The 14,839-nt window shown below is 36.9% G+C and overlaps 1 protein-coding gene across 1 annotated transcript in view; it reads right to left on the bottom strand.

Moving 5' to 3' along the window:
* Window positions 1-701: 701 nt before the first annotated feature.
* The window catches only part of LOC115232463, a 138,281-nt gene continuing 124,143 nt past the window's right edge, over window positions 702-14,839 (bottom strand). Inside the window, exons 4-5 of the mRNA XM_029802345.2 lie at window positions 8,275-8,665; window positions 702-1,250 (exon numbers count right to left, since the gene is read on the bottom strand). Of these exons, the coding sequence (XP_029658205.2) occupies window positions 1,024-1,250; window positions 8,275-8,665 (618 nt within the window). The 3' untranslated portion in view covers window positions 702-1,023. The remainder of the gene's footprint in view (window positions 1,251-8,274; window positions 8,666-14,839) is intronic.

Raw genomic sequence — 14,839 nt, 5'->3', positions numbered from 1 at the left:
TTTCTTAGTGATTTAAAAAAAAAAAACGTTTCGTTGTTGTTCCTTCTTACCGATAAATGCTCCCACTTTTTCTTTTTATTTCTAACAACAAACATAACATGACTGTCTCTAACTCACTAGCGCTTCTAATTTCAATCTCTCTTCATCAGTTCTTCTTTGGTATACTTTATCTATTGTCTCAAAGGAAAAAAAATTGTACCATTTTGAATTTTCCGTTCTACTTCAGCACGTAGTTGTAGTAATGGTGGTAGTAGTAGTAGTAGTAGTAGTAGTAGTGTTGTAGTAGTAGTAGTAATAATAACAATAATAATAATAATAATAATAATAATAATAATAATAATAATAATAATATTTGTTATTGTTGATGAAATAGTAGTAGTAGCAGCAATAATAGCTGTAGTAGTAGTACTAATATGATTAGCTTTAATAAAATTAATAAAATTATTATTGTTATTATTATTAGTAGTATTAATAATGAAAGCATTGGTATTAGCAGTAACACTACCTATTCATAGTAGAAATATTAATTATAGTTAGTATAATTACTAATATCAATATTCCTCTTTGTCATCATCACTTTCTCTTTTTATAGTAGTAGTAGTAGTAGTAGCAGTTGTAGTGTTAGTAGTAGTAGTAGTAGTATCTGTGGCGCTGGTTGTAGCGTTTATTCTTAGAAAGATACCTAGTATACAATAATATTAATAGTGATAAGTAGTAGTAGTAGTAGTAGTAGTAGTAGAAGTAGTAGTAGTTTTTGGTGTCGTTGTAGTAGCAGTAGTTGTTTTATTGTTGTTGTTTATATTATATTTTTCTTTCGTTTAGTCACGCTATACTTTAAAAGAAAGAGACGCCCTGAAGAGCAAGCATGATTTGCGAGTTACAGAGGTCAGTCAATATACCGGAAGTGAACCATGTGTGTGAAGGAAAGAGGTCAATATACAGGAAGTGAATCATATGTAAGAAGGAAAGATTTTTTTGTTTTGTTGGTTTTGTTTTTAAAAAATTGTTCTTAAATGTTTGTCTTCATTTACAGCCGCCATATCTTGGGTTCAATGTCGACAGTAGTATTTTTCGCATGTGGCTAATTTGATGTGACGTTAATTCTTTCCAAATACTGAATAATTTTCCTTTAGAGGCGAGTTCCTGCAACATATCCTGGGATTGAATAATTCGAAGTTGGGCGTTGTACAACACATGGCCAGAAAGTCTTTTTGAGCCTTCGTCATTTGTGATAATCACTATGGCGTTTGCTGCAAAGGAAGAAAGAAGGAAAAATGAGAGAAGGAATAATAAATGCGGATAGTATAAACATATTCTCGAGATTATAGCATTGAAGTTTCGGGTAGAACACAAGAAAAATAAACACACACACACACACACACATGGAGCCAGACATGCAAGAGCACACACATAAAGGCAAACACATACACACACACACATATACAAACGCACACATACAAAACGAGACATTCGTGTTTATGAATAGAAGAAGCGAGGGAATACATATTATTTCATCTTCCAACTTAAAATGAACAATAACTCCGTGCACACACACACACACGCAAACACAGACACATACACACACACACACACTTTCCCCCAGCCTCCAGGATTTATAAGACCTGTTCGTCGGTTTCTATGGCAAACAAATGACCAAGATGACAACATTCCTGCTGAACGGGACACCGGTCCTTTGCAAGAGGTTCAAGGCTAGCAATTTAGAGTGCAGGGGCTTAGTCAATTACATCAACCCTGGCATATGACTGGTATTTATTTTATCGATCTCGAAGGATGAAAAGCAAAGTTGACGCTGGTGGAATATGAACTCAAAACGTAAAGAGATGGGAGAAATAGCGCTAAGCATTTTGTGTGCTAACGATTTTGCAAGCTTTCCTTACAAACACATATATATATGTGTATATATGTATATACGCACATACGTATAAAAAAACGCACACACGCACACACACACACACACATACATGTTCCAATCGTGACTGTCGCCATGCTGGAGCACCACATTTAGTCGAGCAAATCGACCCAGGACTTATTCTTTGTAAGCCTAGTACTTATTCTATCGGTTTCTTTGCTGAACCGCTAAGTTACGGGGACGTAAACACACCAGCATCGGTTGTCAAGCGATGTTGGGGTGGGTTCGGGCTACAAACATATACACACACATACATACATATATATATTTCTTACTGGGCATAACCAACGACTACTCTAAATATGATATGCGTATGTGTGTGTGTGCATGAATGTATGTATGCACACACATATATATAGATATATATGTGTGCATGTGTGTACACATACACACACACACACACACACACACACACACACATATATATATATATGTAAACTCGCAAACCTATTTTAATTAAAAAAACATAGCTGTGTGTTTAAGAAGTTCGTTTCACAGTCACGTGATTTCATTTGACAATCACGTGATTTTCGGTTCAGTTCCATTGCACGGCACTCTGAGAAACTGCCTTCTGCTATTACCGCAATCAAAGCACTTCTTTGTCAAAAGAATTGCCATGCAGAAAGTGTACGGAGGGTAGCTTATATCCACCCAGTTTCACTCAAAAGTTTTACAGATTTACAGATCCGCTCAGTCATTTACAGTTCCAGTGATGGCATGGATCTGTAGTCTTCGAATCAGCTTTCTCCTTTCTGGTTTTGAGAAGCCTAATTTCTCAAGATTGGTATTTAGGCAGTGTGTTACATATCCCAGGGCCCCAATAATTACAAGTATGAACCTGAACTTGTAATCTGGATAGAGTAAATGTAGATTTCTCAATAGTTCAGCATAGGTGTTCTCTTTTTCACTGATCTTCAGATTTATGTCAACATCCGCTGGGCAGCTAATTCCCACAGCTGTGCACAGTTTCTCTTCTCTATCCCAAATCATTGTATATATGTATGTATGTATGTATGTATGTATGTATGTATGTATGTATGTACGTACGTATTTTTGGTACGCTCCGAGATTATGGTAAAAGATACTGGCTGGATATGTCACGTAGTGGGAATTGAAATCAAAATCTCGAGGTTCGTACCCCCAGAAAGCATAATTACAGTTTGCTGATTTCAACATTACCTCTATCACCGACATAGATAGAAACCAAGAAAGAAACCTGTATGGTTACTCAATATGCTAGAAATAACAACTAAGTTCTATCAAATCACATCCTATCGTGTAAAAATTAAAGTTGGTACTGACTAATGTTTTTCTTAATATGCAAAAGACGGGATGGCCATGACTGTAACGCCTTCGATCACATGTCCGCTCAGTCATTGCCAATCTATTATTTAGATACTGAAGTACACACATGCAATAAAATGCTTGTAGAAGTTAAAAAGAAACACATCGAAAACAGCAACAATTGAAAATCTCATGATTACCCAACTGACATAACCAGCCTAACAAAAACATGGGAGAATTTCAATCATAACAATCCATTACCACACACAACGAAATAAAAACTCAGTATCAGCCAACAAAAACAAGGAAATAAGAGAGAAAATGGAAATCAACCAGAAAAAAAAAATATATTAGCAAACATTTTTATGCAGAATAAACGATAAAACAGGCTGCAAAACAATGTATGGTGTAGAACCAACAACTGTGACAATGCTCATGCCACGTCATGAACCATAATAGCAATTTTGAATAACGTGCCCATATTCCAACAAATGCTTATCAAATACTTTTCCAATATCAGTGACTAAAATGCAGGCATGGTTTTGCGGTAAGACGTTTGCTTCCCAACCATGTGGTTTCGTGTTCAGTTCCACTGCGTGGCACCTTGTGCAAATTTTTTTCTATTATAGCTTCGGGCCAACCAAAGCCTTGTTAGCGGATTTGACAGAGAGAAACTGAAAGAAGCCCATTGTATATAATATATATATATATATATATATATATATATATATATAATATATATATATATATATTATATATATATATATATTTACGGAGATGTACTTGTATAGCAAGTGACCCGATCTGAGATCGTGTGCTGGAACGAAAACAATTGCAGCGTGGAAGGTGTTTATAAGCCATTTAAGAAACACACAAAAACCGTTAGATTCACTTCAACATTTAAATTTAATTTGTCAAAATATTTTCGTCGCTTTAAGACCGCGACCTGTTCACTGTTGTTATATATATATATATATATATATATATATATATATATATATATCATTCAATATGTCACCGCGTGTGTATCGTTGGCGATTTTTTCCCAACCAACCAAGTAACTGACCGACCGACCGACCGACCAACCAACCGACCAACCAACCAACGAGCTAGCATTTATAACGTTATTATACAGAGATTTGTGAAGGCGCATGGCTCAGTGGTTAGAACGTCGGGCTCACTCTCACGAGATAGTGAGTTCGATTCCCGGACCCAGTTCTGTGTTGTGTTCTTGAACAAAACACTTTAACTCACGCTGCTCCAGTTTACTGAACTGTAGAAATGAGTAGCGACGTCAGTGGTTCCAGGCTGTATCGACCTTTGAATTTCCCTTGGAGATCCTCAGTGGTGTGGGGAGGAGAAGCTGGTATGCATGGGCGACTGCTGATCTTCCATTAACAACCTGGCCCAGATTTGTACCTCGATGGGTAACTTTCTCGGTGCAATCCTATGGCCATTCATGACCGAAGGGGGTTTGTACTCTTTTTATACAGAGATTTAAGTCGGCGGGTTGGCAGAATCATTAGCACACCCGGCAAAATACTAAGCGGCACTTTACCTCCTGCGTTCAAATGCCACCAAAATCGACTTTGCTATTCATCCGTTTGAGATTGATAAAATGAATACCAGTTGACTACTGGAGTCGAAGTAATCGACTTAACCCCCTCCGCCGAAATTACTGGTCCTGTGCCAAAATTTGAAACTCTCATTATACAGAGATTTCCTTTCTTATCAGCCTGTACTCAGATCCTCCTTCGGTATTTACACCCAAGGGAGAAGCCTGCGAGACGTCTCAGTGAAGCAGACGTTGAAATTATGTTCTCTTGCTTGCTCGTTAACTCCAAATTTTGCCAATAATAATTTTATCAATAGAAAATATTAAGTGGGGCAACATTAAAAATAATACTTCTTTGAAGTGTAAATACTTTGAATTTGAGACTAGATTTGGGGCAAGCAACAACAATAACAACAACAACAGCTTTAGCAACAACAGATAGTGTTGGGATAAGCTAACATTAGTTTTAAAATAGTCCAGTATATTACTGGTGTTATCCTATCAGTTTCCTTTGCCGAACAGCTAAGTTATCTGGAAGGAATCAAACAACAGTGGTTGTCAAGCAGTGGTGTGTGTGTGTGTAGGATAAACATACACACACATACATACATACATACATACATACATACATACATACATACATACATACATACTTACATACATACATACACACACACATCACTTTTACTTATTTCAGTCATTTGACTGCTGCCATGCTGGAGCACCGCCTTTAGTCAAGCAAATCGACCACAGGACTTATTCTTTGGAAGCCTAGTACTTATTCTATCGGTCTCTTTCGCCGAACCGCTAAGATACGGGGACGTAAACACACCACCATCGGTTGTCAAGCGATGTTGGGGGACAAACAGGCACACAAGCATATACACACTACACACACACAAACACGTATATATATATATATAATATATATATATATAATATATATATATATACATATTCATATATACGACAGGCTTCTTTCAATTTCTGTCTACCAAAGGCTTTGGTCGGCCCGAGACTCTAGGAGAAGACACTTGCCCAAGGTGCCACGCAGTGGGAATGAACCCGGAACCATGTGGTAGGGAAGCAAGCTACTTACCACACAGCCACTCCTGCGCCTATATATATATGTTACATACATACATATTTAATAGAAGACATTTGCCCAAAGTGCTGCACAGTGAGACTGAAGTGATCTTTACCGCACAGCAATCCCTGCGTCTATTTAGTTTTATCTCTTTACGCTCGGATTTTGAATACCACAAAAGTCAACTTTTCTTTTTAACCTCTCGGAGTCGGAGTATAAAATTAAGAACCAGCGAAATATTAAAGTAAATGTAATCAATTATAGCCCCACTCCTCGAATTTTGCGGCTACATTTCATCCATATTAGTAAAATCCTTTCTGCTATACACACAAAACCTAAAGTAAAAGAAAGGGGGTAGAAAGTCGATTACATCGACCCCAGTGCGCCACTGGCACTATTTTATCGACCCCGAAAGGATAAAAAGTAAGCAGATCTTGGTGGAATTTGAACTCTAAACGTAATGACAGACGAAATGTCGATCAGCGTTTTTGTCCGGTGTGCAAGCGATTCTGCCAGATCACCACTTTATTCTGTGAGTAATCAATACTTAATATGACATTAATCTTCATAATTATTTTGATTACGTAATTTAGTGCCATTACTCAATAATTAATGCTACCGAAATATGGAAAATATACAGAATTTATGGCATTAGATAATATTGATGGAATATTTTACTTTCTAGGAATGGTTTTCTTCTTGCCAATAACAAAAGCTTGTAAAAAGTCAAATCGAAGGATCAATATTTAGTGTGACTAACTGGTCTTTTTCATTATACACTTAGCTAATTACCTAGACTTAACCAATTTATTGATATTGCTTGTAGCAGGGCAATTAGTTTAATTATTCCTTGACTTTATTTATTTTGTCGTTAAGAGAAGCGGAAACTTGACGAAAATTAGGTAAATATAACCTTCCCAAAACCACAAAAAAAAAAAAAAAAACCGTGGTCTTTGTTAAAAAATTGTAATATTTTGGACTGAAGAAGGCGGCGAGCTTGCAAAAACGTTAGCTCGCCGGACAAAATGCTTAGCGGTATTTCGTCTGCCGCTACGTTCTGAGTTCAAATTCCGCCGAGGTCGACTTTGCTTTTCAGTCTTTCGGGGTCGATTAAATAAGACCATTTACGCACTGGGATTCGATATAATCGACTTAATCCGTTTGTCTATCCTTGTTTGTCCCTTCTGTGTTTAGCCCCTTGTGGGTAGTAAAGAAATAGGTATTTCGTATGCCGCTACGTTCTGAGTTCAAATTCCGCCGAGGTCGATTTTGCCTTTCATCCTTTCGGGGTCGATAAATTAAGTACCAGTTACGTACTGCGGTCGATGTAATCGACTTAATACCTTTGTCTGTCCTTGTTTGTCCTCTCTATGTTTAGTCCCTTGTGGGCAATAAAGATATAAGGAACGTTAGCATGGCGGGCAAAATGCTTGGCAGTATTTCGTCTGTCTTTACGTTCTGAGTTCAAATTCCACGGAGATCGACTTTGCCATTCATCGTTTCGGGTCTGATAAATTAAGTACCAGTTGCGTACTGGAGTCGATCTAATCGACTGGTCCACTTCCGCAAAATTTCGGGCCTTGTGCCTAGAATAGAAAAGAATATTTTAAAAAGACGGAGAGCTGGCAGAAACGTTAGCACGCCGGGCGAAATGCTTAGCGATATTTAATCTGTCTTTACGTTCGGAGTTCAAACTCCACCGAGGTCGACTTTGCCTTTCATCCTTTCGGAGTCGATAAATTAAGTACTAGTTACGCACTGGGGTCAATGTAATCGCCTTAATCTATTTGTCTGTCCTTATTTGTCCCCTCTATGTTTATCCCCTTAGCTACTGAATTTACCATCTACCATCCTGCATGCGACACAATGAAGTGAAACAAGAATAACATTCTTGGTTATTAACACACGCACGCGCGCGCACACACACGCACACATACAAGAAGCATTCAGAACTATCAATCAGGTGACCCCTAAATTTATGTACCCTCTTAAATTATGAGTCCCATTAAATTATGTGAACACTTAACGTTCTTTGAAAATTACGCAAGTCAACGAGGGAGCCTCTACGTCTTTGCTTGATCTGCTAGAAATATAAGCTGAATCTCTCTCAAATTATATCTTGCTACTGTCTTAGAGAAGGGCAAGCTGGATAAGAAGCCTTGAGTGCTATTTAAAAAGAAAAGAAAAAGATGCGATGGCCACGACTAGGTTGCCTTTGATCGTAGACTTGCTTGATAACGGCTGACCTCGGACTAAATAACACCTATAACAATAATTGTTTGTGTATGTATTTGTATACATATGTGCATGTGCGTGAACATGTAAGGGCGTACATATATGTATGCGTGTGTGCGTCAGCATGCAACAGCAGAAAAGAACTTCTGAGATAAAGTTGCGTAACCAAGAGCTTTGTCTTACCTCCGAGGGCCTTGATTACTTTAAGGGATGCTATCTGTAATTCAACCTGTTCATTGGTTTTAGTTTGTAATGAAGTAGGACAGGATGGGGAAGAGGGGGAAGGGGTCAAAGCAACAGAAGTGGAAGAAGGGGAACTTGGAGATGCCGGCCTCTTACTTGGCAAACATTCGGCAAACACCAAGAATATTTTACTATAAGGAAGATGTCGAAGACTGTCTTGTCCCTCGACAGCCAAAAATGGCCGCACTGCGAGACGAGTGTTGTCCAGCTGTTTAACGAGGGTTTCCATTAATGTGGCGTAGATATTTTCACTCTCCTTCTTAAACATTATTACGCAAACTTCGTTACGCAGAGAAATTCCATGTTTGGGGGAAAAGTTCAAGACACCATTCTGAAAGTACAAAACAAAATAAAGGGTCACCTAGTGCATTTATTATTATTTATTTATGTTGTTGTTGTTGCTTTAGTGGAAGACGGTCTGTAAAAAATATTACTTAGTGTGCGTATGTGTGTGTGTGTGTGTGTGTGTGTGTGTGTGTGTGTGTGTGCGTGCGTGCGTGCGTAAAATAAATACTATGTATGTATTGATGTTGGCTAAACATGTGTAAATGATTAAATGGTCCCATAGATGTACTAATGTTGTTACTGTTGCGTATATACATGCATACATACATACATATATATATGCGTATATATATGCATATATATATATAATATATATTTATATATGCATATATATATGTATATATATATGCATATATATATGTGTATATATATATATATATATATATATATATATAATATATATATATATATATATATGCATATATATATATATATATATATGCATAATATATGTGTCAATACATATGAGATTATATATTATATACGTAAGTATATATATTTATTTTGCATAAGTTAAAAACGGTGACGAGTAAAAATTTTGTAAACAGAATTATAAGGTTTTACCGAATAATGACTAATATATATGTATGTATATTTATATGTATGTGTATATATATATATATATATATATCTATATATATATATATATATATATATATATATATATATTATATATATATATATATATATATATATATATATTTATATTATTGGCAGATATGCGTCTACATAATGAAATGCTTTAGACGTGATTTAAATTATCAAAATACAATTTGATACTAGGTATCGAGTTTGATTTGATGGGAATTGCCTGTTATTTCTATTAAGTCGAGCACCTTATAAATACATTTACATCGTTTAAGCGACAACATGATTAATTTGCTCAAGTGTATTCTGGTGTTGTTGCTATTGTTGTTGCTTAACCCTAGGTCTACCCTGATATGCAACAGATTTAGGATCAAAGTTGCTGTAGCAGTATTCTAGGGTTTCTAAAAATTCATGTGGCCTCCATTAAAATACCTTACGATAATGCTGTTCTCCCCATTTCTTTGTGACCAGTACTCAAATGCTTCATATATATATTCGATTATCAGGGATCTCTCTCTGTGTCTCCCTCTGTCTCTCCACACATTTTTATACATGTGTATATGTGTAACGTATACACACTCACAAAGATGTATATATATATGTATGTATATATATATATATATATATATATATATATATATATATATATATATATATATATATATATATATATATATATATATATATACACACACATTCATACATACATACATACATACATACATACATACATACATACATACTTCGAAGTCACTGTTAATAATATTCTTATTTAAGAATTATACATTTGGACTCTTTAAAAGCATAGAATAATCCATCAGATTAATGTAAAATTGTTTTTATCACAACTGAACAGAAAAACAAACATTAACACACTCACATGCATATATACGTATATGCACATCTATATACATATGTATATATATACATACACACACACACACACACACACACATATATATACACACACATATATATATATATACACACACATATATATATATATATTATATATATATATATAGATATATATATATATATATATATATATATATATATATATATATATATATATAACCAAATTTATTTCAAGAATCATTACTACACATTCAAAATATATTATAAACACACCGGTTTTCACTTTTACCCTTCTGCTTCATTGACCCAGTTGTCACCAAACCCATCACCATCACCACCACCATTACCAACAACAACAATAACTAGAATATCACCGCCACGACCACTACTACCAACATCAGCAACAGCAATAACAAAAACAACAACGCTAGAACAGTTAATTACACAACTGCCCCAACAACAACAACAATGACAACAACAACGATAATATCGACAGCGAAACCAACAATAGTAAACATAACATCAAGAAACAATTAGTGGCCTCGTTAATTAACAATATTTTGTGTTGTGTAATTATCATGTTTAATTACACAACATTTTGATTGACAGTTCCTCCTCCTTGCAGCGTGGAATCTCTACGTGGTTGGTTTTAATCTCCTAAAAATAGCAGTCAAATGCCACTCCAATTACATCCTACGTTCTTAGCTGACGACATAAATAATGTAAAGACATTATGAATGAAAGAAGGAAATAAGATGGGTTGGAATACCTTTGATTATTTCTCTGGTCGATCAGGATAAGCCCAGGGTTAAACAAAAATATACATACATATGTACATTTACATACATACATGCATATATGCATGCATACATACATGCATACATGCATACATGCATACATACATACATACACACACACTCACACACACACACACACACACACACACACACATATATATACACACACATATATATACTTAATTCAATTTAATTTAATTCTATTCCACCATAAATTTGCATGATTTTTATATCGCTGTACAAAACGATCCTCTGTATGAATTAAAATTCTCTTATATATTTTAACATCTCCATTTTTAACAAAATTGTTGTTTTATGGGATTTCTTTCAATAAATTCACAACACCACACACACACACACACACACATATATATATATCTGTGTGTGTGTGTGTGTGTGTGTGTGTGTATGAGGTGGGTACCCAAAAGAAACAAGAATTTTGCATTATTATTTTATTCACTTAGTTTTACACGGTTACACTTTTATCGCCTTCAAAGTATTCTCCATTCGAACAATGAATCGGTCCAGATGCGTTTCCCACAATTCGAAGCAGTTCTGGAACGCTTGCAAAGTGATGCCTTTTAACGCTCCGTTGTTTTTTCTTCACCTCTTCCACATCTACAAAACGTTCTCCTTTAAGGACTTTTTCATTCGGAGGATCAAAAGAAAAAAAGTTGCCGGGAGCAAGATCGTGTGAATAGGAAAGGCGGGTAAGCGGGGTCATGCCATTTTTGGTCAAGAACTGTCTCACAGTCAAAGTGGTGTGCGCAGGCGCATTGTCATGATGAAACCACCACTCTCCACTTTTCCATCTCATCGTGTCTCACAAACGCTTCAAAACTGACAAGTAAAATTGTGTGTGGACAATTCCTTTCGATGAAACAAATCAGCAGCATCTTGACATTGGATTTCACTTGACGCGATTTTTTAGGGCGTGTTGACATTGAATGCTTCTGTTGACTTGGTTGCTGCTTCGTTTCCGGGTCGTAGCCGTAACATAAGCTTTCGTCACAAGCGATGACCTTTGAAAAAAGGTTCAGATGAACTTTCAACTGTTCTTTCAGTTCATGACACGCATTCAGTAATTACTGCTTTTGATCTTCCGTGAGCAAGCGTGGCAGAAATTCTGCTGCAACTCTTTTTATTCGCAATTCCTCGCTCAAAATTCGTTGGCAGGAGATCCAGGACACACCAGTCATATCAACGAATTTCGTCAATTGTTCGGTGACGGTCCTCCAAGATCAGTTCATGAATTTTCATGATGTTTTCATTCGTTCGGGAGGTCGGCTGTCGTCCTATACAAGATTGGTCTTCAAGCGATCAGTGACAATTCCTAAAGCGTGGAAACCACTCGTAATATTGTGTTTTGCTCATGGCAGCATCTTTGTAAGCTGTTTGAAGCATGACAACTGTTTCAGCTGCCGTTTTCTCCGGTAGAAAACAGAATTTTACGGAAACACGCAGTTCCTTCGTTTCAGCAATCGCAAAAAATCGACGAACAGGGTAAAAGTACTGCAAAACAAAGACGCACCACGTGACAGTACGACATTAGACGACGACGCCGATCAGCAGACTGATGCCTGAGGGTCGCTTCAAGTGGCCTTTAGCGGTGGAAACCTGAACTACAACGGGCTTGTCCCACAGAGAACGTTTCCGGACACTTTTGGGTAAACTCACGCGCACACTCACTCGTACCCCCCTGCACGCTCACGCACACAAACGCTTAAAATCCTAGATATGCTAGAATTTCCTAAGAAAGAACAAAAGAAACTGACGCGCATCCCCCAAATGCAGTCTTTCGGCTACACAGACAAAATCTGTAAGACATTCCAAAGATTCTGCACACCTGATATATTCTAAATAATATACACGGTCACACTTGGTTGTGCGAATCTATAAGACGTAATCACACAAACAGACAGACACAGACACACGCACACACACACGCATGCAAACACGCACACATACATACACATACATGTTCAATATGCTATTTCATAAAAGACGACAGTATAAGATTTAAGAGTAATTCGACTGCTATTTCTAGCGCATCGTACGACCGCATAAAGGCTTCCTAGATGGTTTCTAACTGATGCAGCTGAAACTGAAGACGCTTTGGTAAATTTGGCAAAAGACAGCAAAACAGAAAAAAATAATTACAAGACAAGAATTCCACGTCTTAACTGATTACGTGACAAAATACGAATTCTTTCGTTTAGTTGTCTTTGTGTATTTATTCCTTATTTCCCTCTGGTGTACACAGATATTTATTGTTCTGAATTCCAAGGAGATATGTTCGTGTTTCTCAGTGTTTCGATACAATGTACAATGAAGTGTATCACGTGATCACGTGATCGACCAGACTATCGGATGTTGTTGTACATCGTTGTACAAATGCCGTTTGCATCGTTTTGGCTCACGAATTACGTCACCCGCCCACTGGCTTGGCGAGCAGGTCAATATTTCCTCTGATCGGAAGGTTATTTCTTCTGATCGGAAAGTTATTCCTTTGATCATAAGGTTATTTCCTCTAATCAGAAGGTTATTCCTCTGATCAGAAGGTTATTTCCTCTGATGGGAAGGTTATTCCTCTGATCAGAAGGTTATTCCTTATCAGAAGGTTATTCCTCTGATCGGAAGGTTAATTCTCCTGATCGGAAGGTTATTCCTCTGATCGGAAGATTATTTCCTCTGATGGGAAGGTTATTCCGTCTCAGAGTTATTCATTTACAGCTGAGTGAACTGGAGCAATGTGAAATGACGTGTTCTGCTCAAGAACGCAACGAGCCGCCTGGTATGGAAACCGATCCCATGATCTAGCGATCGTGAGTGCAGCGCCTCGACTACTACATCACACATTGACGTACATAATACCAAGAAACATGGTGTCTTCCAAGATAACGGGGACTTATTCAGTTTATTCTGGCATAAATACAGAGCATGTCGTTTAGATAGATAGTTTCTTTTATTCTTTTATTTGTTTCAGTCATTTGACTGCGGCCATGCTGGAACACCACCTTTTTTTAGTCGAGCAAATTGACCCCAGAACTTATTCTTTGTAAGCCTAGAACCGCTAAGTTACGGGGACGTAAACGCTCCAGCTGTTGAGGGAACAAATACAGACAGACACACACACACACACACATGTATACACACATATGTATACATACGACTGACTTCTTTCAGTTTCCGTCTACAAAATCCACTCACAAGGCTTTGGTCGGCCCGAGAGGCTATAGTAGAAGACAATTGCCCAAGGTGCCATGCACTGGGACTGAACGCAGAACCATGTGGTTGGTAAACAAGCTACTTACCACACAGCCACTCCTGCGCATATCTTCCGATAGATAAATAGAGAGAGAGAGAGGGGGAGAGAGAGAGATAGAGAGGGAGAAGAGAGAGAGAGAGAGAAAGAGAACGGCCAAACGGTATCAAAATTTATAGATCGGGTTAGGGTACATAATCAACAAATCAAAGATTCATCTCTTAGATGTGTTCCATGTGAATTTCTAGACTTTTGTGCAAATGGAAAATTCACAATGTTCCCTTTAAAAAAAAATAAAAGAAGAAAATGGTCAACTATGAAAGGGAAGAGAAGAATACTTCATAAGAATTCTGAGCCGATACTAAATCGGTTATAGTTAATATCTTTACCAAAGATTACCTTAAAACACGTGTGCTTGGAAAGCTGAAAATAGCGAAAAGCGTTCAACACAATACAAATACTTCTTTCTATAGGTTTTATCATTCTGTTTTCGAAGGATTTATTTTATATAATTGATAAATTTTAATGTAAGAAAATCTTTCTGCACACACACACACACACACACACACACACACACACACACACACACACACACACACACACACATTTGCGTCACACTCGTCTCTAACGTAAACCGAAACCAGTTCATCAT

The sequence above is a fragment of the Octopus sinensis genome, linkage group LG2 (assembly GCF_006345805.1).
Source record: "Octopus sinensis linkage group LG2, ASM634580v1, whole genome shotgun sequence".
In the NCBI taxonomy this organism is placed as follows: domain Eukaryota; kingdom Metazoa; phylum Mollusca; class Cephalopoda; order Octopoda; family Octopodidae; genus Octopus; species Octopus sinensis.
The sequence above is the reverse complement of the archived record's forward strand: the minus strand, read 5'-3'. Positions and strand labels throughout refer to the sequence as shown.